At 37.8% G+C, this 25809-nt stretch overlaps 1 protein-coding gene across 2 annotated transcripts; it reads left to right on the top strand.

Moving 5' to 3' along the window:
• Positions 1-9734: 9734 nt before the first annotated feature.
• LOC122649457 (ethylene-responsive transcription factor RAP2-7-like) lies at positions 9735-13886 on the top strand. 2 transcript variants are annotated; one of them, XM_043842628.1, is made up of 10 exons: positions 9735-10401; positions 10539-10564; positions 10668-10698; positions 10849-10936; positions 11039-11184; positions 11429-11473; positions 11588-11691; positions 11817-11953; positions 12220-12336; positions 13350-13886. In XM_043842628.1, the coding sequence occupies exons 1-10, from the start codon at positions 9827-9829 to the stop codon at positions 13602-13604; spliced, it is 1524 nt and encodes a 507-aa protein (XP_043698563.1). In that variant the 5' UTR covers positions 9735-9826; the 3' UTR covers positions 13605-13886. The 2 variants fall into 2 exon arrangements, with proteins under 2 accessions (XP_043698563.1, XP_043698564.1); XM_043842629.1 differs by lacking the exon at positions 11429-11473.
• The last annotated feature ends 11923 nt before the right edge of the window (positions 13887-25809 follow it).

Genomic DNA, 25809 nt, shown 5'->3' with positions numbered 1-25809 from the left:
GTCTTTTGGGGTAATCTTGCTTAACATCAGGGGGAAGGTTGATATTTTGACAAAATTTAAGGTGTACTTGCCTTTTCGAATAGTTATAGGGGGTGTTCGTGAAATTTGCTAAAAAAAATATGTTATCTTAAAAGGGTAAAAAAATAAAATTACAACTTATTAATTTGCCACTTTGCTTGGACATGAAATGACTATGATTCACACTAACTCAGACAATAAGTTGCATGATTTAAGCCAAGTCAAGAAGATAAACTATTAAAAAAAAAAGTCAAAAACCAACAATAATAATCACTTACATTTAAACTTAAACTAAATAGATTAATAAAAGGTGCCATGACCAATATATTCACAAAATTTGTGCACTCTTCACATGGTAAAGATTTAGGGTAGTACAAAAGAGTGTCCCTTATATTAATACCCCGTGAAGGAAAGACTATATAGAACATGAAAATTTATTGGATCTTTGGATTCAGTGATGAAAATATAATTTAAAAAAAGTAGAGTTGAAATATTATTTTGTTATTTTTTAAGAGTATATTGGTTAAGCTTTGTTTAGCCAAAAGAGCCAGCGAAGTCATCTCATATTGGATTACTAAAAAGCTTGGTTTAGTTTATGCATATTATATTTGATGCAAGTGTGTCTTATGTTTTAGTATAAGCCAAAACGATGAAAGGGGACCATAAAGTGAATCCATTGTCTTCATGCCCAAGAATCTCATTTAAGTGTGTGTTCAAACTTCAAACACAAAACCCCATTCCATTGATTTTTTTTTATTTCTCTCTCCCTCTCTCTCTCTTTTCTCTTTTTGTGCGTGTGGTAGAGTTCGAGCCGGTGTGAAATGGTTCCTGTGTAAATGATTCGGTGCAAGATTTTTTAGGTAAAATCATAATCCAAAATTTTTGAAATCGAAACGGTTTAATCGATTTTATAAGGTTTTTAAACTTTTTTTATTCAGATAGCAATTTTTCATTACACGTCTTTTAATTTTTTTTCATTGAAGTGAAAGTATGAATTGAATTCTTATATTTTTCTTTAAATAATTGTTTATTTGTATCATTACATATTTATTAATTATTTATTATTACCATTAATGCTTAATTATTGTCATTTAATATTATTAATATTTATTTCAATTTAAATGGTTTGTCATCGGTTTAAATGGTTCGGTTTGATTTAAACCATTTAATTAAACAGTCTCAATTTAAACCAAATCGGACCATTTATTAACCAGTTTTACAGTTTCGATGTAAATAGCTAGGTTCGTTTCGGTTTGATTTTGACACCCTTTCAAGGTATTGGTAATGTATTGGCTAAAATGGCTTCAGCCGATATGTATCAGTATCATCGATACTTGATAGTGATGCGATAGGTTGCACGCTCCCATGCAACAGCTTTCGCGCTAGCAGCAACCAAACTACTGTGCGTGTTAACGCGCAACGGTGGTCGTAGATCAGCTAGCGCTCAGGCACGTGCTAACATGCGCCAAAGGAAATGAAATCGTTCTCACAGTTCACACGTCAAAGTGCTTCGAAAGGCGCTGGCTCCCTTCTTACTAACAGCACAGCTACGTGCTAGCAGTCAATTAGTAGTGCCGATATCGGTGCAATGTATCATTCCACAGTAAGGGCAAAATGATCAAAAAGTGATTTTTTATTTAAAAAATGAGGGCAAAATTGTATAATACAACATGTATTAACAAATCCATATCAATATCAATATTGATAATGATATGGCCAAGACCAATACCAATCCCGATCTCGTGATTTAAATCCTTGCTCAGGGATGAACCTAGATCCATATTGATATCGGCCAAGACGATACCAATCCCGATCCCATGATTTAAATCCTTGCTTAGTGGTGAACTTAGAACCATAAGCAATTAATCAAATGGTAGAATGGCTTTTGACTCATTGTACCACCAAAATTGTAATCTATGGAGACCAGATTGATCCCAAGATAGTTCGATCAATTGAACCAGTTTTAGATCGGTCTTTCGGAGGGCTTGGTGGGATTGATTAATATTGAGTGGTGTGGTGCCGCTTGATATGGGACATATGGACCAATTTTTAGGATATCACCAATAAGATAGCCAAGAAGGATTATTTAATCTCAATAGTCTTAACTTTGTGGATATTATATAAGAGGAAAAGGACGTACACAATGTGGGTGTGCATGATTCTTTCACATTCTCTCTCTTACCGACACTTTCTCTTCTCTCTAACACGTGGGCCTATCTATTTAATTAATTGTGCGACATCCCTTCCTCTTATATTATATTCTTTGGGAAAAGATTCTCATAACCTCATTGGAGATTCTTTCCCTCACCCCTCACATAAGTAGCTTTTTTTTGGTAACATCCTCACAAGCCAGGGGCCCCAAAGTAACTAATTCTCTCCCCTCAAGCAAAATGTTGGTCAATGAATCCATATCTCTTCCTTTCATTGGTGAGAGTTCCCACTCTAAATCCATGGGAAACCTTTGTTGTATATTTATCATTTTTTTAATAAGAACAAAATGAGAATTTATTTAAGGAAAAAGTATCTCCGAGCAAGGGTGGTCGTGGTTCGTTGATTCGTGATTTTAATGATCGCTTCCTTGGCACCAGGTGTAAGGTTAGTTTGGGTTCATTGGCTTCTTTGTTTGAAGCTGAGGCTATTCGTGACGTCTTGCTTCTCGGATGTAGCTTGCAGATTACCCACCTGATGGTTCTCTCAGATTGTCATCCTATTGTGCTGGCCCTTCAGTGTTTTTCATCTTCTTTAGACGTTGTGGATGATGTTTTAGTTTTATCTCGCTCTATTGTACATGAGGCCCCCCTTTTAAAAGGTGCCTCCCGTTTTAGGTGGCTTTCCTCCCCCTCCTCCCCTCTTTCATTACCTTTTGTAATACTTTAGTCTAGGATTTACCCCGCGATAGTGATCCATAATAAAATTGTTAATTTTGACCCCAAAAAAAAAAAATTAATTACAAACTACCAACAAAGAGTACGCAAGCACCCTCACTTTTCTCTATCTTTCTCTCCTCCGCATGAAATTCTCTTTCAGAAAGGACTTATCCAATGGGATGGCTCCTACAGCAATGTGAGGGCCAATGAAGGGGCACATCGGGAATCCAACAAGAGGGGCGGGAAGATCATTCCCCCCCCCCCCCTTGTGTGTGGGTGCAGGAGACCACAACCAACATCATCTTTTCTCCCTTTTTTTTTTTTTGGGGGGGGGGGGTGGTGGGGAAGGGAAAATATTATTGCAAAACAAGGCGAGGAGCACACATATAAACTTGTCTTGCCTATGAATCCTCCATGGCTGCTCAAAGTTCCTTAGCTTTTAATTTAAACGAGAAAAGCTCTCTGTGGAAAAATGTATCTCTCATGCTTCTATATAATAGAGGTGAAATAACTACCCCCTTTTATGAAAGACAAAAATTCCACCCCCAATGAGCCTTCCTCGTCATTGGCCCCTGTGTATGTGCAGAGGTCACACTCCCCCTTTAATTCAATAACGAAGGGAGATCTCAACACCTCCCCGGAGCATGAGATGATAGGATATTATGTGCATATTTTGGAGGTTACGGACGCCATTGTTGATTTTTCACAAATTAAGGGATACTCATGTAATATTCTAGGAAAGGTAATCATAACAAACTCACATGTGGTTTTACCCCAAAATACATGTAAAGAGAGAGAGAGAGAGAGAGAGAGAGCACATGTTATTCATTTTTTAGAAAACGGTTAGGACACGTTGGTCATTTTCACAAGAAAAAGGAAACACTCCGTATAACGTCCGTTATTCCTCGGCTTCACACCCGTTTCCACCCTCTCGTCGGTTTTGTTCTCTCTCTCTTATTCGTCTTAAAAAGGAAACTCCCATTATTGACTTACCCTTTTAGATAAAATTGAGAAAATAACATTTTAAAATTTTTTTTAAAAAAAAGGCTTCTTAATAAAACGTACGATGGGTTTTTCGGGCAGCTCGGTCAGTAATATATGCTGGACAGCTGGAACCATAGGACTATACTCCACGTGTACGGCTCTTACCCTTTTCCTTAATTTTTGTTTTGTTTTTTCTATTGGAAGTTTGGAACACCTAGGATATTTCACTTTCATCCTTTTTGGATTTTTTTTTCTCATGGAAGTCCTTGTTGGTTTGATTCTCTGTTAGTCCAAAAATAGCAAATTACGCGGAATCTCATACCCCAAACGCGTATATAAATATTGGGCTTTCCTTTCATGTATAGTCAAACAAACAAGGTTTCATAAGCCTACCTTTAAGAATCTTTGTTGATGGTGAGTGTTGGGTGGGACCATGGTTTTAATCTCGCCATGGCATATCAGCTGATACGTATTAGTATCGTCCTGACTAGATACCATGGTTTGCAATCTCAGATCGAATCAATATCAGCCAAAACTGATCCCAAGATTAGACTGATCTAGCAAGGTATTCCTAGATTGGTCAACTCGATTAGATCGGGCAATACGATACTTATTATTTTTTAGGGTGTTTTGACCAATATTTTAAGGATTTAGACCCATTATTTGAGTTTTTAATCGATCTGTCCTGATTTTTAGTATTTTATTATATTTTTTATCGATCCAATAAATTTTGGATTTTGATTATTTTTTACCAATCCAAGCCGGTTTGATCAATCCCGAGACTGATACCTGGATTACGGAGCTTGCTTGATATCAATATTGAGCCTATATGGATCTACGAATAAAATTGATTTCTAAATAAAAACTGGTTTTTAATCTCGATTTGATCTGATAGTTTGAACAGATCTAGGAGGGATCAACTGATGAGATTTACAAAATCTTAGCCATTGGATTGGAATTCACATTAAAACCCAACGATCTAATCCCAAACAACCCTAGAATTGGCTCCTCACGTTTGAAAACCCAACGATAAAGAAACCCTAGACTCAACCACTCCAAAATGTTCAGAACCGGAATCGATCATGGCCGATTTTAATTCTAATTGATGATTCAACCAATCCAGTTCTGATTTTGAAACAGTACGTTGGATGAATTTCATTATTTTGAGGAGCATGGGAAACAAGAAATTGACAAAATGGTCCCCATATATAAGGAGAGTGCCATATATGGCACGTTCTAGTTTTAGGGCAAAAGGATATCTCCGACCATGTGGGGCCCATCTATGGATTAGGAAATCTTGTGACCTACAATTTTACGAAACGTGGCACCACTCCGTGACTGGTGACTAAAAAAAAAACACAATCTGTTCCATCACGTTACTGTTTCTTTCTTTGTAACCAAACTTTTTAATACTACGAATCGATGATTTCCTGGCCAATTACTTTTCTTTCTTCTCGCATTTCGATAACTTAGAATTTGTGAAAAAAAGCAGGTCAATCATTAAACCCCTTGACCCGGGAAAATAAATAAATGGATCGGGTCAATGCCCGACATCAACCTGGTCAGTTCTTTCTGATTTTTGCCCGACAAAACCCTAAAACCGTGTTTGATTACTGAACCAATCGGGTCAATGCCCGACATCAACCCATTTTTTGTAATCTTCTTTTCGATATTACAATTCAGTTGTTAAAAATGGATCTGATTTGCATTTCTTTCTTCGAATCGATCCCAAATTCCCAATCTCATTTTTGTTCGAAGTTTGATGACACTTGAATAAGAGTCAATGTTTTGGTATAGGGATTTTCATGTTCGTTTATAACATCTTACACATCAAGTTAAGAATGAACAATGAATAGTATATTTAATGAGAAGAGAATGTGACGCTGAAGTACACACATTAACTACATCTACTTCCTGTTCACTTTTTATATATGAGCAGTTTCGTTAGCATATACATCAGATAATGGAGTGGGTTCCTTTGTTAAAATCAAAATTGACTGTTTATATAATCAGTTTGCATATCTTGTGATCGAGACTGATTAATAAATGGTCGGTTGGTTAATAGTTTGTAATCAGTCTTGGGCTAAACGGTTCATTATCGGTCTTGGTTCATAAGTGATGGTTTTGATTGGCCATATACATGCTTCAAATCTAAATCCAATCACTTACATCCATGGATGTCCACGTATTAGTATCTGAAATCGTATTATTCTTCGGCAATATCGACATTGATACGTCTGTATCAATTTGGTATCAAGTTGTATAGATCTAGGATCAGACTAATTTTTTTAAAAAAAAAACCATGTATCACTAATCAATGTTAGTATCGTATTAATATCAATCTCCAACAATACTGAAATATATCAAGGATATACATGATATTGATACATAAATCCATGGACGTAGAGACCCAATACCAAAGAGGTGTACAAATGATAAATAGAGAGCTGTAAAAACAAAAAAAACAAAGCTGCTAAGGGCTTAAACAGGAGTGTATCCGGGTCGGGTTCTACCCCGACGAAGATGGAGGCCGCCTTTGAGTATTTATAACCTGATATTCTGCCCGTGGTTGCAGTGTTGGACAGAAAATGGATCTTAAGGATTAGACATTGTGAAAATATCTTACGACAAAACAAATAAAATAACACGTGGGACCGATAGATTAGGTGACCTTAATCCAACACCAGCAAAGGTCATACAAACTTTATTAAGGCAGGCTGGCACCGGAAGAACTGCCTCTTTTCTTTTCCCCAGACAAAGGAAGGGCGAAGGGCGAAATGATAGCCTCTCACACTCCTCGTGAAATGAAAAATTCAACCACCGTTGGATATCCTTATGCATGTTTTCATTGGTTCTTTGTATACTTGTGCTGGTGTAGGCATGATTTGAAGTATCCGTATCGTATCATCCGGATTGGTTTTACAAGTGATCAATCCTGATACCATGTTGATAACCGATCAATGACATGGTACAGATAAGGGGTAAAATGATCGAAATTTTATTTTTAAAGTAGAATTAGGGGCAAAATTTGTCCAATACGGCCAAACTATGCTGATAATAGATCGATTTCTGGGTTGACCAATACCCGTTCCAATACTGTGACCGGCAATGATCCCCTCCCCTTTCCTTTTTTAAGGCAAAAGATTGCTACATTGGCAATGAGGGCACATAAGAGAGTGTCACATGATTACCTACAAGATCACATGTTGAGAAAGAGAGTGTCTGGAGAAAGTAGATTGTTTGAGATCATTCGCACGGGCATCCAAGTGGAGGGTGGGATAGTCATTTCACTGCCCCATGTGAGAAGGCGCAAAAGGATGCTTCCAGACAACATTCTTTTTCTCAAATTTTTTTTTTAATTATGGGAACAAAGTATATGGATTGGCACATCCATATGGAATCTATTTGAGTATCTAGTTCTTTCATATGGTAACTTAATGGGACTGAATCTTTATGGGCATGTAGACCTTAAGGTTTCTTGTTCATATGTTTAAGCTTGAGTCTAAATATAATTAGCCACATGGCAAACAAAGATCGAAAATTTTAGGATTGTCTAAGAAGTTTCTTCTATAAATATTCCTTTAAGCACTCTTAGTGGCATCATAAAATGGTATTTATGGAAGCAAAATGACACATGTCATTACAAAAATCATGTGTAAAATTTTACGCCCACTTTGTCTATCTCTTTTTTCCTTTTGAAATGACTTTTGTGCACCTCTTGTATGATGTCCCATCTCATACCCGTATCGGTGGTTTATCAAAATTCTCTTTTTTTATTAAATTTGATTTTAAAATTTGACATGTGATAATGATTTATAATAGTGAAAAAATCACTTGAAAAAAAAGGTAAATATTCTCGTCTACGTAATCCATAGAGGTGAGCCCGTCTAGAAAATCTTTTAGCTCATATTACTAGCAGGTCTTTTTTTTTTCTATTTTTTAGTGAAAAATTTGTCAAAAATGAATGAAAAAAATAACGCTAACCTAGAATAGTTGTCCCTTCCAATTTGTTGTCTCCTCCAATTCCTCTAATTCCTCACATGGGAGTGGAAAATAACCACCCTACCTCCTGCCTAAAAACCCTACTCAAGGTGGGGTCCACTCCCCCCTATCAGAGGAATTGGAGGTGATAATTGTTCGCTAACCTATCACTGAGCGTGGCGTAGGGGTGTCAATGAGTCGATTCGATCTGGTTTCGGTTTTGATTTTTCGATTTCGGTGTGATTTGGTTTCGTGTCGGTTTCGATTTATGATAACAAGTTGATATCGATTTGGATTCGGTTCGGTATCGGGTTTTTTTAAACAAGTTGGATTCGATTTGTGCCTATTTTCTTCTCTTTTTCTTTTCAACTACATAAAATATTTCATTAGCCCCACACTATAAAAGGAGATCAGTGGAACAAGCATCGTTACAAATCAATTTTCCTATTTTCATAACTTCATACTCATTGATTTATAACAATTTATCTTACAACCATAAATTTACTCACTAATATTGAAATCAATTCATTGATTCATAACCTTATACTCATTATTTTCTTATCGGTTTTATTTGATTCGATTTTTGGTTTGATATCGATCAGTTCGATGCGATTCGATTTTCAACTGGTCCCATCATACCCCAGTCCAATAAGGATCGGTTCAATTTGATCTCGGGTTTTTTTGATCGATCTTAACAATTCGGGTTAGGTTTTGACACCCCTAGCGTGGCGTACACCTTTGTCCACACACAACCTAACACAAAAAGATTGGCACAACCCCCTTTTACCTTTTCAAGAGTGTACAAATATTTTGGCACTGGGCTATTATAATACATGCCGAGACATAACACCGATTAGTATTCTTTCTTCCAAAGTAAATATTACCGTCCATTGAATCCATATAGGTACTATTTTTTTATTTATTTTTTATAAGGCCTTATATTACATATCATATCCTCTCGTTTTCTATTTTTGTTCTCTTGGCTCTTTTAAGAGGTTGGTGTGTAATGCAAAATGCAAATATATGGAATTCTTTCGCACGTCCCATCCGATCCAATGGACCTCCGCGACTGTTCCTTCCCGGTCCCTCATCTCTCCTCGTTTTGGCCTTCCTTGTTCTTATTCTCTCTTTCTCTCTGTCTCTCTTTCTCTCTCTCTCCTCTTAGTTCTTTCCCCTAACAACAGCAAACACTAAAGTTAGTAACAGTTACAGAGTCCATCTCCTTTATCACCTCTTCCGTCTCTTTCTCCATCATCTAGAGTCTGTAGATACTAACACCTATAATCTCTCTCTCTCTCTCTTAAAGTGGTATTTAGGTGCGAAGGGGGCTTAGTTTTATCTCCACTTGTCTGGTCTCCTACCTTCGAACCCGACAGACGGCGGTGATTTCACTTCTTCACGACGAACACCTGAACCCGACACTCGATCATTCCCTTTCCTTTCCTTCTTTCTATTTCTTCCTCCGGAATGCGTATTTGTGAAGGACTTGAACAGTAGGACTAGGGTTCTTCCCTGTGAGAGCTTTCCACCTCTTTTTCAGTTCTCTCTTTCTCTCTCTGTTGTGGTTGAGTGAGGTGGGTCTTTCATTTTTGTGAAGGTCTCTGTTCGATCATCTGTTTTTTCAGCGTTTGATCGTGTCTTACTGTTTAAATTTTCCGAATCGATCGACCCATTACCCCCACCTTCTTCTGTAAATTTCTCTGAGGAAAGATCACTTAAAAAATTGTCATGTAAAGAGATTGAGGGTTTTTCTGGTCCAAATGCTAATGCTCCATAGAAACGTCTCTGCTTTGTCTCGTTAATGCCTTTACCTGCTATGATTCTTATTTCTCAGAAAGAACCCACTTTCTGGACTCTTCACAACCTATAAATTGAAAATCAGAAACCCACTTTCTGGACTCTTCACAACCTATAAATTGAAAATCAGAAAGATAAGAGTGAGAAAAAAGGGGGAATTCAACGAATTTGTAGGAGGTATGCTGGATCTTAATCTTTTTTCTGCTGATTCCACCTGCTATGAAGATGAGATGATGATGGACAAGCTTCCCGATGGTTCCGGAGGCCAAGTGGACGACTCCGGAACTTCAAATTCATTAGTCGTGAATGCTGAAGCTTCCAGCAATGGAGGCGATGACGACTCTTGCTCCACTCACTTCGCCTTCAGCTTTGATATTCTTAAGAAGCGAAGTGACGCCACCGACACCGTTGAGGTCGAAGACGATTACGATGACGACGGTGATGAGGCAGAGAACGGGCATCCGACTGCACATTCGGGTTTCATTACGAGGCAGCTCTTCCCTGTGAGTGGAGAAGGTGGGCCCTCCGGTGATGCTGTGCTTTTCTCTGGGTTGTCTTCCTCTTCTTCGTCTGGAACACATTGGGTCGATCTCTCGTTCTCCCAGGCCGACATGGTGAATCAACCTGAACTGAAGGTTGTAACCCCTCAGCAACAGCGGGTGAAGAAGAGCCGGCGGGGACCCAGGTCTCGAAGCTCTCAGTATCGGGGTGTGACGTTTTATCGGAGGACTGGGAGATGGGAATCTCACATCTGGTTAATATTTACATATAACGAATTTCTTTCATTCACTTGAATGCGATCCATTCTTGGTTCTCCTTCCGTAGTCTGGTTGCAACAAAAAAAAAAAAATTATTAACTTGCTTTTCTTTCTTCTTCCTCTTTGTCTGCAGGGATTGTGGGAAGCAAGTTTATTTGGGTGAGGAATCAATCTCCGTTTTGCTTCTTTCTTATTGTATTAAAACTTCTTGTTTCTGGTTGTTTATTGGTGATTTTTCGTTGTGTCGGTGTTGGTTTGTCAGGTGGATTCGACACTGCTCACGCTGCTGCTAGGTAAGTGTAGCTTCCAACTCTTAGAAAACCGAGTTATGCAGTTTCAGTAAGTTATGGGTTTGTACTGATTGGATTGTTCTTTGAATTGATATACCTTAATATTTTGTTCTTTTTCTGATTGATTTAAATCTCTCTGTTTTCTGTTTCCAGGGCATATGATCGAGCAGCTATTAAGTTCCGGGGTGTTGATGCAGACATTAATTTTAATCTCAGTGATTATGATGAAGATCTGAAACAGGTGGAGTGGGGACTTGGGGTAGACAATTGCTTAGAGAGTGCTGTGCAGATACGAATTGTCATTGTGAACTTATATTCGTTTGTTGTATTGCTTGCTTTGCAGATGAGGAACCTGACTAAGGAAGAATTTGTGCACATACTTCGCCGCCAGAGCACCGGATTCTCTAGGGGGAGCTCAAAATACAGAGGCGTGACACTGCATAAATGTGGTCGATGGGAAGCTCGAATGGGGCAGTTCCTAGGCAAGAAGTGAGAAGCTCTTAACTTGAAACTGAATTTTTTTTCTGTTGCTTTATCTATCATTTGTTTCTATTTAAAGATAAAATACCTGATCGCATGATCTCGAAAACCAGTTTTTAAGGACATCTCATCCTGTAAAATATTTCTATTGTCTGAGATACCTACTTTCAACAACCAAAAAAAAAAAAAAAGTGGGACAAAAGGAGCCTTGTAAACCCTGTTTTCATCAATGAGAAACGATGCTTGCTTGCAGGTATATATATCTTGGGTTATTCGACAGCGAAATTGACGCAGCAAGGTCCTACTGATCATGAATTTCACTCAACATGATTCTGAATTTCTTATCCTGAATTCTCAACCTCAATTGGGTTCCATCCAACACAAATCTCCATTTTGGTTTTCTGGAACTCAGGGCTTATGACAAGGCAGCTATCAAATGCAATGGAAGGGAAGCAGTCACCAACTTTGAGCCGAGTACTTATGAAGGGGAGATCGTCTCTGTGGTGGATAATGGAGGTAGCATCAACACTACTCTTGTGTTTAGTCTTAGGACATTGTGATCATTGTCTACCATGGAAATCCAATATGTTCTTTTTTGTGACTTGATGCATGATCAACTTCTAATGCTTATGATGCTGCAGGCAGCAGCCACAATCTTGATCTGAACTTGGGGATTTCTCCGCCTTCTTTTGCTGATGGCACAAACGGGAATGAGAGTACGGGCGGTTTCCAGTACGATTGTGGCCTTCATGACATGCCCGATGCTAGGGGAGCGAGGGTAACAATTAGAATTAAGCATATGAATTCTATTTTGTGTGTCCACCAATCCTATTTAAATATTAAGTTGATAATTCCTCTGGTCAAATTTCTTGAGTTCACTTTGTGGTTTAGATTAGCTTAATTAGTGGCTCGGTTTATGTTTGTTTTTAACTGGTAGATGCCTTCGGAAAATGTAAGTGGATGTTTAGTTGAAAATGCTATTTTCTTTTGCATCAATCTTTAAGATGATCAATGTTTTATGACCTCTTTGCTGTGCCACTACAGATGGAGAACCATGTGTCGGCCTCAGTGGGTGATCAAATGAATCATGGCCTACGAATGGCATCTGACCACCCCCCAATCTGGCCTGGCGTATATCCCAGACTCTTTCCCAATTTTGAGGTAATTTCTTCTCTTCATCTCCGTCTCAGTGCAAGTAAAAGGAAGGGAAGGATATGGAAATCAGTTTAAAAAAGAAATAGAAACTTTTGTAATCATGATTATGTAATTACCTTAGACTCTGACTAAATATAGTCCATATTTATTGAACAGAATCTTTAGTTTCCTTCTTAAATCTAATAATGTATTTGATTGCAAAATATAGTAACATTTGATAAGCAGATTTAGAATGTTTTGGAGTTAGTTACATAGTCATGTCAAATAGTGATTACAAAAGTTTTCATTTTAGTTTTAATTTGATTTCACTTCTCTTCCCTTCCCTTAATTTCCCTTGCAATCAGAGGGAGCCTGTCTGAAATTGCATTGCTGCAACACTGTCTGAAATTGCTCCATTTCCTCTCCCCTCCCCCCAAAATAAATAAATAAATAAATAAATATATAATTAATTAATTAATTAATTAAAATAACCCTCCAAAAAGATAATAAAAACGACTGTTTGGCACTTTGTTTGAAAAGATAATTAAATTGTTATTACAACTCTTTCCTTTTATTTCATCTTAACCCATTGGTTAAGCTGGTCTTCTTTTCTAGTTCTTAGCCAAAATAGGATTTATTTCCATTTCCATTAGAGTCTTCTAATTACATTGTATCAACATTTCTTGATTTTCGTGTGGAATGCTGAAAGCATTTTCATTCAAAAGAGATCCCAATTTTTATGACTAGCTTGATTTATGGAGGGAACTTTTTAATCTACTTAAAATTTTATTTGCCAGTTTAGTCTTTCCAACCAATATGATGAGAGGAAAGGTCTACATAGATTAATATCTTATTCCATTCCAGTGGCTCAACCAATAACCAATGGTGAAAACTCAAAAATCAGTGGTTTCCCAGTAAAACCCCATTTCACCCAATTTGCAGTTAGTTTGGGGACACTAGGATGAGTATTATTGATGCTTATTAGTATGACATGATGAATTCTCTCACTGATAACAGTACATCATGGTATGGTGTAACAGGAAAGAGTGACAGAGAAGACGGTCGAAGCAGGTTCACCAGGACTCTCGAACTGGGCATGGCCAATGCATGGCCACGGCGGTGGCGGTGCCAACCCAATGCCTCTGTTTTCTACTGCAGCATCATCAGGATTCTCTTCTTTTGCCGCTTCATCAGCTGTACTCCTTCAACCACACACTGGTACAACTCAACAATGCCATTATCCTCCATCCACAACCTACCCCACCAATGCTCCTCACTATTATTACAGAAACTGATACCAATACCACCCCAAAGACCAACCAAAAATCCCCTTCTTAATATGTAGAGAAGATGGGTAATGGGAATCTGACATTTTCCAAGATGGTTTTTTAATTCAACTCATAGACTACATAGAATCATATAATAATTCAAACATTCAGAGACATTGTTCCATCTATATTGGCACACGCTTGCAACACAAGTGTGCCGCACGGCCCACACCTATATGGTATTTGTAACTGGAAATAATGATCCAGGTACCTACGTCCCTTTGGGACATAATATTGGAATTGCATGAGTGGATTTGGCCTCCTCCCTTGCTAATTCTATCGTCATGGGTTTTTCTCCAGAGTTCTAATCAGTTATATGAAAGAAGCTTGTTATGCAAATGATGTATATGCGAGACGGGGAAGGTTTACTTCAGAATGTAGTCTCTCTTTTTTATCTTTTGGGACAGGAAAGGATATTATATTACAGAGGAAAATTTTGTTGTCACTATTCATGGTGACAAATGCATTGTAACCATTGTGTTTTATGCCATGTGGAAGAGTGATGTGGCAATACAATCTTTGGATATTTAGGGAATGACCTGAATTGTTCATGTGTATTACAGTCTCAGCTCTCAAATCAAATCATATATCATTCCATGCTATGTCAATTCTTCACATGAATGTTCAAGCATCCATTGTAGTCTGTTTGTCTCTGTGCACTTCGAAGTTCTTAAATTGTTCATGGTTTTTTCATTCGATTGAACTGAAACTTGACATGTGAACAGGGGACCTTGGGGTCTAGTTCACAAAATTCAATTTAATCCCATCACTTGACAACAAAGTGGGTAAATATCTGTCTCTTCCAGACTGTGTCTTGTGCATGATGATGACCTTGCTTAGTGTTGTCATTTTTTCTTGCTTCCTGGATGATGTTTGGGCTCATGTGGCCATTATTAGCACACCTATATGGTGTTTTATTGTTTATGTTGTGTTGGTCTATGACATTCTATAATTGGTAGTTTGAGTTTGGGATAGGTTTAAGTGCTAGTCCTGATTTTGGGTATGTTTTATGGGGATAAAACACTGTTTTGTGATGTGAATAACTGATATTTGATTCAAAAAAAAATTCCACTCTGTTTGTTGGAATTTCAGGGCAGTAAGTGCTTTTGGGGATTTTCCCTAATGATCTTAACGAGTCAGAGACATATGGGTCTAATTAATGGGTGGCTTCATTTTGGGTAACACTCTATTTCCTCCTGCACCACAAGCTGTGTTTGTTTCACTGTAAAATATTTGACAGGATTTGTTGAAAATCAATACCAAATTATACAAAGAATTGAAAAGGAGAAAGCGAGTCGAATCGAAATTTTGGAAAACTTGGTCAAGTTGTATAGATTAGGTCAAGGTAAAAAATGAGGTAAAAAATGATGAGATTCTCCAAGTCAAATGAGACTCAGTAATTTTACCCGAGGCAAAGTAGACTTGACAAGGTCAGTCGAATTTTGAAAATTCATAAAGCTGGTTGACTTTAAAACTGAATTGAGTATAATAGTAAATTTGTATTCTCTATATTTTAAAACAAGAAACTCTCAACAAACTCTCTACTCCTCTCTCTTTTTGTTTTTTGCAATGGTGTAAACTCAAAATGAATTGATATGTGATTCTTTAATTTTACATTATTTTTTGAGTTTTTCCATATTTTTTTGTATTTTTATGATTTTTACTAATTTATATATATTTATCGCATTAAAAATAAGAAAAAGCATGACTCATCTTGCTTAGGTTGGACAAGGCCTAGTCACCAGGTTTTTCTGAAAAGCGTCGAGTAAAAAACTTGGTTTTCCAACTATGCTTGGCACCACTCTACCTGTATCATATAGTGGATTTTTTCCCCCAGTATTCGGTCTTATTCAAATGTGGTTATGGGTCATGTACAACTAAATTTCTCAAATAGAAGAATATTAAAAGAATGGGAAAAAGAATGCTACCTGTGTGGCTGTTGCTCCTAGACACATTACTGCTCCGTCCCCATGGAAAGATGGAAATCCTCCCCAGGTTGATGCTTGCGCATGTGCTCCCATTGGTCAGCGTATAGAAAGCCCAGGCTGCGTTCGCTCGTCTGAAAATAGTATAAATAAATATTTTTCATATATAGATAGAGTTGTTTGGAGGATAAAGACCCATGTAGCCGACCCCTTGTAGGGGATTGTTCCAAGGATGCTGTTTTGACTACTGCTTGGATTTATACCTTTATTTATTTTCTTTTAATTCTCTTTTACTCCTTTTATTTTTCTTACTTCCATTACTGTCATAGCATCTATCGGATCCATATAACCGACCCCATTTAATTGGGATAAGGTCATTGTTGTTGTTGTAAATATTTTTCATGTAATATGGTGAAACAAACGCTGCCTAAATGCGTCTTTGTTTGCATAAGTTGAGTTTGCTTTTTGCACTGAAGAACAGAGAACAGAGAACAGAGACAATATTGGAGGGCTCATTATCTTTTCACTAATCTCCTACCAAAAACAACCTTTTTAACCACAGAGTGAGAAGTGAGGGTCTGATAATAATTGAAACTCCTGTTGGTATTTCCCACTTTTCAGACTTGGGTTGCTAACCTAAAGTATATCAATAACTACATGTCCTATGAGCCATAATCGTGACTAATTCATCTATAAATTATTTTTTTTTTAAATTGTAAACAAATTATAATATTTAGGGTTAGTTTTTTGAAAGTTGTCTCTGAAAGAAAACAGACAGCATGTCTATGTTTTATTTTGAGTTGATGAATTTCACGTCTTGTCGTGGGGGCGATTAATCCCTCAACAGTTCAAAGGCATGACCTTCATTTCCCCCTACGTAGCTGTTTCCGGCCAGCCACCAAAGTCGAAGAAGTGTTGCTGTTCGTGGAGAGTTAGAAGGATTAAATGTATAGATTATCGCTATGCTTATAGATGACTGTGAGACTTACACTTACACTCCGTTTAATTTCTCATGGTATAATGCCATTTCGAAAACAAACAATAATTATATGGCGTACGACGTACTACGCATCGTACCTTATCAAATTGCGGAGAAACTGTTAACAAGATAATGTGTATGTGGCCATGACTCATTGTGCGTCGCATGTGCAATTGCATATAGCTAAATAGGGGAGGTGCGGATGGTTGGGTTGGGTTTGCCCTAAACCTTAGCCCAACCCTAGGAGCCTTAACTTCAACCCAAGCCCAATCCGGCCCTGATTGATCCTGAATATGTTGGCCCATTGAGTTATGGTACTAACAAAGTCCAATCATAGCCCACTTAACAAAGCTCAACCTATAAAAAAGTGAAATTTTCGATAAAGAAGCTGTTTCAAGACTCGAATAAAAAATCACTTGGTCACAATAAAACAAACTTGACAGTTGCACCAAAGCACATTCCCTATATGCTTTATAATTATATATTATGTAATACAGGGTTGGGCCGGGTCTGGGTTGAGGCCCCACCCTATTAGGGCCATGCAAATATCAAACCCAACCCGACCCTTGCTTATCCCTAGGCCCGGCCCAGCCATGGCCGGGTTTTTTTGACACCCCTAGGGGTTAGAGGTATAAGGTCGTATAGGCCCAATAGGAGAAAAGAATAGGAAAAAGACAATCTCTCTCTCTCTCTCTCTCTCTCTCTCTCTTGATCGAGGAGAAAAGAAAAGGAAGAGGACAAGCCCTCTCTCTCTCTCTCTCTCTTTCTTGATCGTGGAGAAAAGAAAAGGAAGAGGACAAGCCCTCTCTCTCTCTCTCTCTCTCATATTCTCATGGTTGAGGTTGTCTTTTGGGGTGGGGGTGTTGAGAAAGTGGCAAAGGGCATAGTTGAATTGTTAGTGTTGGGAGAGGGTTCCCTACGATGTGAGTGTGGGGAATGATTTGAGGAATCGGTATGGGATTGGTCAGATCGGCTAATTCGTATCCATATTGGTGGAAATTGATATTGATTTCTGGCCGATTCGTATTGATAGATCGATATGGAACAAGGGTAAAAATATTTAAAAAATCTGATTTTTTGAAGAATACAGGATAAATCTATCCAATCCAGGCTAAGACAAAGTGATCCAGATTGGTATCAAATCCGATATGCATTTTGATTATTAAAACCCTGGTGTGGGGAGGAATCTGTAGAAATAGAAACTTATCTGCAACGCAAAAGACACAAAATAACAAAAAGAAAAACAATCAAGCATTCAAAACTCAAGGATATATGTGGTTCAATAAAGTACCTACGTCCATGGTGGGATGAGATTAGTTTCACTAGCAATGAGATTATTTTCTTACTTTATTCCTTCTCACATCATAGGATTGTCAATGAATTACCACATCAAACCAGGCAATATTCAATGGTAATTAGTTGGTAAGGGACACTGACTGATCTAAGTTCACTTTTTACAACAGCCGTACTGCTAGTTAGGAACTAGGGGTGTCAAAAAGTTGATCCACACCGAAAGGTTCGACCTGAATTGATTAGTTGAACCCTAAGACCGGTCCGATCAATTACTAAATGTGCCAAGCTCAAGCATGTGTTCCCATTGTAAGGTAGTGGTCTTATGATTAGCCCGATCGGGACCAATCGAATGTTGTGACTGATCGATAATCATTAATAGCTTGATTAGTCTATTTAAACCCATTTAGCCTGATTATAACATGTTTAAGGATTGGTAATAGCCCAATTAGTAAATTAGCCCATTTAAAACCCGATTATGAATTGAAAACCAATTGATCGAATAGAAATATGTCTATGCCCTAACGTACAAAACTCAATTACTAAAATGGTAGAATAGTGTGAAGCCTAAAATTAATGGGAATCAATTAGATCCGACCAAAACCAACCAAACCTGATAGTATAATGATCAACAACAACTCAACGTTATCCCAACTTAATGGGGTCGACTACATGAGTCAAGTAGAGACAAAATAATAAAAATATAGAACTAAAGGAAGAAAGGCGACACAAACTTTAAGGGTTACATTAGGGTATGATAGTGTAATGATCATAGTAGCCAAAATATCATTTGGCCTAGTTGATGACAACAAAAAATAAATCCATACTGATTTTTTTTTTTTTTAATTAAAAAGGGTGTTAACCAACGTACTTTTCTTTTTCATCATGGGAGTTCAAAGGGATCTCTTTCACGAGTGTGAAGGCCTGGCCTCATGCAACGTCTTGCCATGCATCACATCATGGTCATTCGGACTTGTCCATTTCCTTTTCTTTTCTCAAAGAAAATTATGGGAGAAAGAATACGGCCAGGCTGCGTAGTGTATGTTGGTACCTCGATATGTTTATTTCTCATTCTCTCCTTCCATATTAAGGGACCAATATGTCAATTCATATGAGAGATAGACACAACTGCTACCGTATGCTTTGTAGGCTGATAGCATTCTTTCTCCCAAAAATTATGGGGGAGGGTTTGTTGTCCAGTTGTGTGACCCCTATTGCAGCACCAGGGCCAACGAGAAGGCATGCAGAGGCATCCAACAATAGGGGCTTGTCAGTTATTTCACCCCTTTTGCATGCAGGTGCAAGGGAATACGACCAGATGACATTCTTTTTCCCAAAAATTATATAGGGCAAGAGATTGATGCCTGGTTGCGTGGCCCTTGCACAAAAACGAGGGTCAATGAGAGCACGCACAAGGGCATAACATAGATGAAATTTTGATTTCACGGGGGGGGGAGGAGTTGTAATTTCGCATGCTCCTGAGTCTGGTACATTCTCTTTCCCAATTATTTATTGTGTGCACTAGTCTCTCAACATTCTGATTTTATGACACATGTTCTTTTGCTACCATTAAGAGTGTTCAAAAGATATTTGTGAAAGAAAAAAAACAAATGTCATCATGACGCCGTACATGAAGATTCATTATTCTCCATTTACATGGAATTGATTCGGCCTCAAGTATTATACTATGGGAGCAATGGTTTCCTACCTAACCCATGTAATTAGGGCTTTACATGGAAGTCAAATAATTTCTTAGGTTGGAGAGCCCAAATTTTGTATAAAAGGTAGACTCTAGATTTTATTTTTTTTAGTCGCATGTCAAATTTCAACTTAAATAGAACTGGCCGCATGGCAAATTAAAACTTCCAAGAGTCAAGGACTATCAAGAAGGTGCATGAATGACTATAAAAAATAAAAAAAAAAATGCATGCCTGATGGCATACATGGTAGGTGTTTGATTAAATTAGACTTTGAAATTTTATATGTTGCTTTGTCCGAAGCATGCCCTCTCTATCCAATGAATGTTTAGTGCATCAGCCATCTCTTGTTTAGAAGGCTAAAATACAAGGTAGAAACATGCATAAGATGGAAGGCCAAACATTGAGATAGTTCAAACCACCTTGGGGCCTATCCCCATCTCCTATTCCCCCCCCCCCTTCCCTATTAAAGCTCTCCTATTCCCCAAAAAAAAAAAAAAAAAAAACTGTTCATTGCTTGGAATCTCCAATTGGGCTTTTCCTAAACAAAATTTTGCCTAATAGAATACATCACATTCTATTTACTAATGCATGGACAAAAATAAGATACCTTTTTTTTCATCCTTCCAATTAACAAGTGCACCAAAGGAGACAATCAAAGAATAATTCTGCTACTCCTAAAAGCAAATTCGATTACTTTTTTCTTTGGTCACCTTATATGACATTATTAGGTTACCTATAATTTTGTTTTTATTGTAGCAAAATTATGAATTTTTTTTACTATTTAATTATGAGATACTATGGTGTAATTTTGTCAAGGGGAAAAAATGCTACCTAACTGCGTGGCTCGCGTGACTTTTACATCTGAACACAAAAGTGCGTGAAAAGACAGAAATCCCACTTAGAACGATGCTTGTACGTCTATTCCCATTGGTTATCGTGGATGTGCAGGCTCTAGAGGCCCAGGAAGAAATCTTTTCCTCTTTTATCAAAATTTCATTATTATGTTCTAAACGTATTTGATCGTCTTCTATGTCTTTGTTCCTTATTTAGCAAAAATTCTGTTATTTTAAGAAGAAAATATTTAATTACAACATTGTTTGTTTAAATGCATTCGGTCATATCCAAAAAAAATACTTCTTTTGGTAAAAGTTATACCATATTACATGACGAAAGAATCCCTAAACTGATATTATGTGCAATCGACCTTTAATGTACATTTTTCTATTTTATTAACAAGAAGTTGATGAGCTTGGTCATCCATTGAGAAATATTCAAATTATCTTTAAGCGTATATATGTCAAACTAAACAATAAATACTTTCAAAAATAATGAAATTGGAATTTATAAATGAGATTTATTAATTACTATGAAATGTGTAGATTACCACTAGGCTTATAGAATAAGTACATCTCTTTTAGGAAAAAATATTTTATAATAGGGAAAATGTTCTCTGTGGGGGAGCAGCAGACCATGCCAATCTTTAAGCATGTATATGTCAAACTAAACGATAAATACTTTAAAAAAGAATGAAATTTCTATTAAATGTATAGATTATCGCTATGCTTATAGAATAAGTACATCTCTTTTCTGAAAAATATTTTATAGTAGGGAAAATGTTCTCTATGGTGGGGCGCAAAGGGCAAAATGACCGCCTCGCCCCCATGAAAGGCGAAAATTTCACCCCCCAAGATGCCAACGTGCGATCTTTCATTGGCTATCACGTGCGTATAGGCCCTTGTGTTCCCCTATAGAGAACGCTCTCCCTTTATAGTAATATGCTTTTAGGTCATGTTATTTACTGCATAAATAAAGATAGGGAAAATGTTCCTATGGGGGGGAAGGTGGGCGCAGGCCACGCCCAAACGCAATGGGGGGCGAAGTGATCACCCCACCCCCATGAAAGGCGAAAATCCTGCCCCCCGAGATGTCAGCGTGCATTCTCATTGGTTGTTGTGCATGCATGGCAAAGATAAGGCAAGTCATGATATTTATAGTCTTTCCCTTTTTCTTTGTCGTTCCCAGGGTTATCTCATCATTATGGGGCTATTATCCTAAGTGGCATAGACCTACGCCTAAAGAATAAAGCCTATGTGAGACCAGCATGTGCATTTATGGCAAGTGACTTGGGGATCAAGCTGCACCGTTCATGTCTCATACATGTCCCATCTATTTGAAGGCTGGGCCGAATTATACGACTCGATATGATGACAAATGGTGCAGTCCATACCTGGCCGGTTCTGCACCTGTCGAAAGTCTTGGGCTTCCGATTGACAGACCATACCCGGCATTTATGTCGGATCTCCCTAACATTTATTGTTGATTCAACAGACCATCCTTGCTTACGTATCCTTCTATATATGTAGGTCAAGGACCCCATGTACAGGATTGGATTCTACATGATCTAAACCATTTTCACCTCTCGTTCTCACTTGGTCTCATATCTTTGACTGGTTGCTCTGAGAATTGACTTTGGCATCGGAGGATTTCCCCGGAGTTTACTACGACACCCTCTTAAGCGGTCTATGCAAGTCCATCTATCCGACGACCAAGATTTTCCCACAGTTTTCACCCGCATCAAGTTGAGCAAAATCTAAGGCCAGATATTGCAACTCAACCTCACATAGGAGAGGAAGGGCACATTTGCAAATCATACTGCTAATTTTCACCCCATTGTGTTACTTCCACTATCCATTACCTCATTACCTGATGGACTAGGTTGGAAATAGTATGGTTTTGGGTTAAAATTTGGATACCTCGTGAGTATCTGGGTTGGGCCTATCTCATAAAATCCAAATTTGGATATCCATCAGGCATTAAGGTACGCAATTACTGCCGTCTTCCAAAGGAAGTTCTAAGAAATGGGGAGGGTTCCCCATATGGCCAGTGTGAGGTGGGTTAATCTCCCACACCTGCAAGCGGAGCCTATATGATCGGGGAAGGAACGTGAACAATAAAACAAACCCATGTGAGAGGGCCATGATACACTGGCGGTGTGGAAAACTTTTTCCTTTTATATGGCAAATGGAACAGTAAACCTACTCATTGGGCACTCATTGGAAAAGAGCCGGACGCTTCAAAGTTTGAAGCGATAGTATTGGCAATTGCAATACCCCAAGCCAATATACTCTACCCAAATTCCCAACTTCTTTCATCCCTTGAACATTGTGAAACCCTACCGGTGATGAGCTAGGGGTGGCCATTAAAAACGAGTGCGGATCAGCTTCCCATACATGGAGAGTAATGAGATTAAGCAAGGTTCGTAATCTCGGATCGGATTGGTCATTCGTATTGGCTGAGACCAATCCCGAGACCGATCTGATCCACCTGATCCACCTGATCCACCTATAAGGATAATAGTAAAAAGATTTTTTAAAAATGGGTAAACTGCACATCACCCCCTGATCTTCAAATGAAACTCAAATCACCTCCTAATTTTTTTAAATACTCATCCATTTCCCTCTATGGTAGTCTGTTGTTAGTTATTAGTGTAAAAAGACTATTTTACTCTTGTACTAAAACATTATAATTAAATTTACAATACTACCTTTCAAAATCTATGTTTGGATGTCAAGGATAGTTTAGGGATTTATATTTATTTAACTTGCTGACATCGTCACTTAGCAACATAAAACTAATTGTAGGGACTAATTTGTCATATTGGGGTCTAATATAAGGGGTGATTTGAATTTCGTTTGAAAATCAGGGGGTGATGTGTAATTTACCAAAAAGAAAAGGTAAAAGTATCATATTTGGCCAAATTTTGGAGATCCTAATCCAGCCGATCCGATCCCGATACTGAGATTAAGAACCTTGGCAACAGCTTTTCACGTATGATTGTGTGAGTTTTTTTTCTCCCACAAATACCCCCCCCCCCCCCAAAACAATCTTAATGCAGCATGAAAAGACATTATGGAAGCAAAATAACAAGTCATCACAAAACCATATATGTGAAACCTTCCAGTACAGGGAACTGTTCCGAACTCATTTCCAATGGCTGCATGAATACCTAGCCGTCCATACCCAGCATTATTAAAAAACAGGTTCTTTTATTTAGAATGGAAAAGTTTCTCTGAACCAACCCCACTCACATGGAAAAGCATGGGCTCTAAGGCACTGTTTGATATGCATTCTTGGAAAGCGTTCTGCAGTAAGAACGTGTTCAAGATTGTAAAAACTGTGTTTGGTAAACATTTCATTTCAAATCCTCGGAACACAGCCAAAAATGCAACCAATTCTGAAATGACCTTTTTTGCCATTCCACGTTCTCATCCTCCAACTCGAATCACCTTTCCCGATCCTTTTCTTTTTCCTGCCTTTAGTCTTCTCCACCCTTATGATTATTGCTATTGCGGAAACTCCTTTGATTCAACACGACATTGGACTTGAGCTTCTACCCCTAAGCTCTTGAATCCACCCCATGCATGACCAGAAAACGAGTGATATTTTACAAATAAATTCATGAACTTGTTCCAACGGTAAAGGCAAAATCAGATTTGAAGTTTGAGTAGAATCGAGTCTCACAACAAAACAGAGCATAGAGTCAAATTTAATCCTTTGAGTCGATTTAAGCAAAAGAACCAAATCTCAGAATCTTAGGTCGATTGTTTCAGATCTGAGAGAGAATTGCTAAAACTTTTGGGATTGCAAGTACCGCTCAAGAGAGAACAGTAAATAAAACTCAAATACTTGGAAAAAAAAAAGATCAGATCAGATCACCATGAACTGATGCCTTGGTCGCCCATCAACAGAAGGGAAGGATTTGCCCATCAAATCCATCGAGCTAGAGTCCCTTTCTCTGTTCCAAAACTATAAAACCATTCTAATATTCAATTTCTCATGCAATTGATATTTTTCTATTTATGTCTAAGACCCCTATTCAAAAGCACAACAGGTTGTTCATGTTGTTATTTTCAGTGAAGTTAAATGGACTTGCTTTGTTTGTTGCCAGTATGAAAGGTGTGTTTGATTAAAAGTGTTAGTATGATGAATTTACCACCTAATACCTACTAATGGTATGCACCACTGATGCACAACAGTCGCATCAACTTTAGAAAATCAAGAATAGATTTTACTTAAACATGCGTCCAACAACATTCTCATTCTATGTAAGGAATGCATTCTCCATCTTGAGAATGAGAATGTGCATTCTAAGAACAGAATGAACACCAATGCATACCAAACACAGCCTAAATCTTAAAAGCTATTTGCCCCTTTCAATCGCCACCTGAACAATTATAAAGGGACTGGGCATATATCGTCCGATAGCAAGCTCAACCTGCCAAGTTCATAGCTTGAGACCAAACCATGACCTCCCGGACCAAGTGACATCCGAAATCCATAATTTCACACTTTAGCTATCTGATTGCAATTGAAGGAACAGAACCCAAATCAGTTTTAAAAAGCAATAAATGATAAAGTATCTCAGAACAAACCCCACACACAAGGGAATTTTTTTTTTCATTTAAAAAATAAATAAAAACAAGTCTTTCATTATTGTGTAACTATCTTAAATTCTAACTATATAGCATATACATGGTAAAAGTAAGGTCTCTCCATCCAAGCCACACCAATGGCTGCACTATGAATGGTATCAATATACATAAGGTGCACATAGTCAGGAGAGAAAATAATTAAAAAAAAACCATTATGAGGTTATATAAGGGTACAATGGCTGTATGCCAGCATGGAAAAATATAATAGAATTTAAAACCTGAGCAGAATGCTTTAAAATCAGCAACTCAATCATATCAAGTGATTACTATAAAATTTTCTATATTAACTTTGATTTCTTTACATTCCCCTTTACTTTCCTTGCAACCAGATGAAAACTAGACACAAAAACCTCTTCTATAAATACATGCATAGCCAAATATATATATATATGAAGCTCATCTTTAGGAATCGCAACAAAAACAAATAATGTATCTTCCCAATATTGAACATAGGAGGCAGAGTTGTTTTTCTCAATCAAGGGAGACCAATGGGCTCGAATGGATCCAAATGGCATCAGCGAAAAGGAGAGTATTATCGACTTCTACTATAGAGGGGACGAACGAGGAAAACTCTCCTTAAAAATATGGGCAACACAGCCAGCATTTCGATTTTTTCAGCATCCAGAACAGTTTTTTCATGCAGTTCAGAATCTATAGAATAAAGTAGAAAGAAAACCAAAACCAGGTTTGCACACATCAAATAAGAACAAACAGCAACCAAATAGAACCACATCCCCTCCCCTCCCCCCACCCCACCCCAAAAAACAAAAACAAAACTTTTGGGTT

Source organism: Telopea speciosissima, chromosome 2, assembly GCF_018873765.1.
Source record: "Telopea speciosissima isolate NSW1024214 ecotype Mountain lineage chromosome 2, Tspe_v1, whole genome shotgun sequence".
In the NCBI taxonomy this organism is placed as follows: domain Eukaryota; kingdom Viridiplantae; phylum Streptophyta; class Magnoliopsida; order Proteales; family Proteaceae; genus Telopea; species Telopea speciosissima.
Note: the sequence above shows the minus strand (reverse complement) of the source record. Positions and strands in the feature narration are given on the sequence as shown.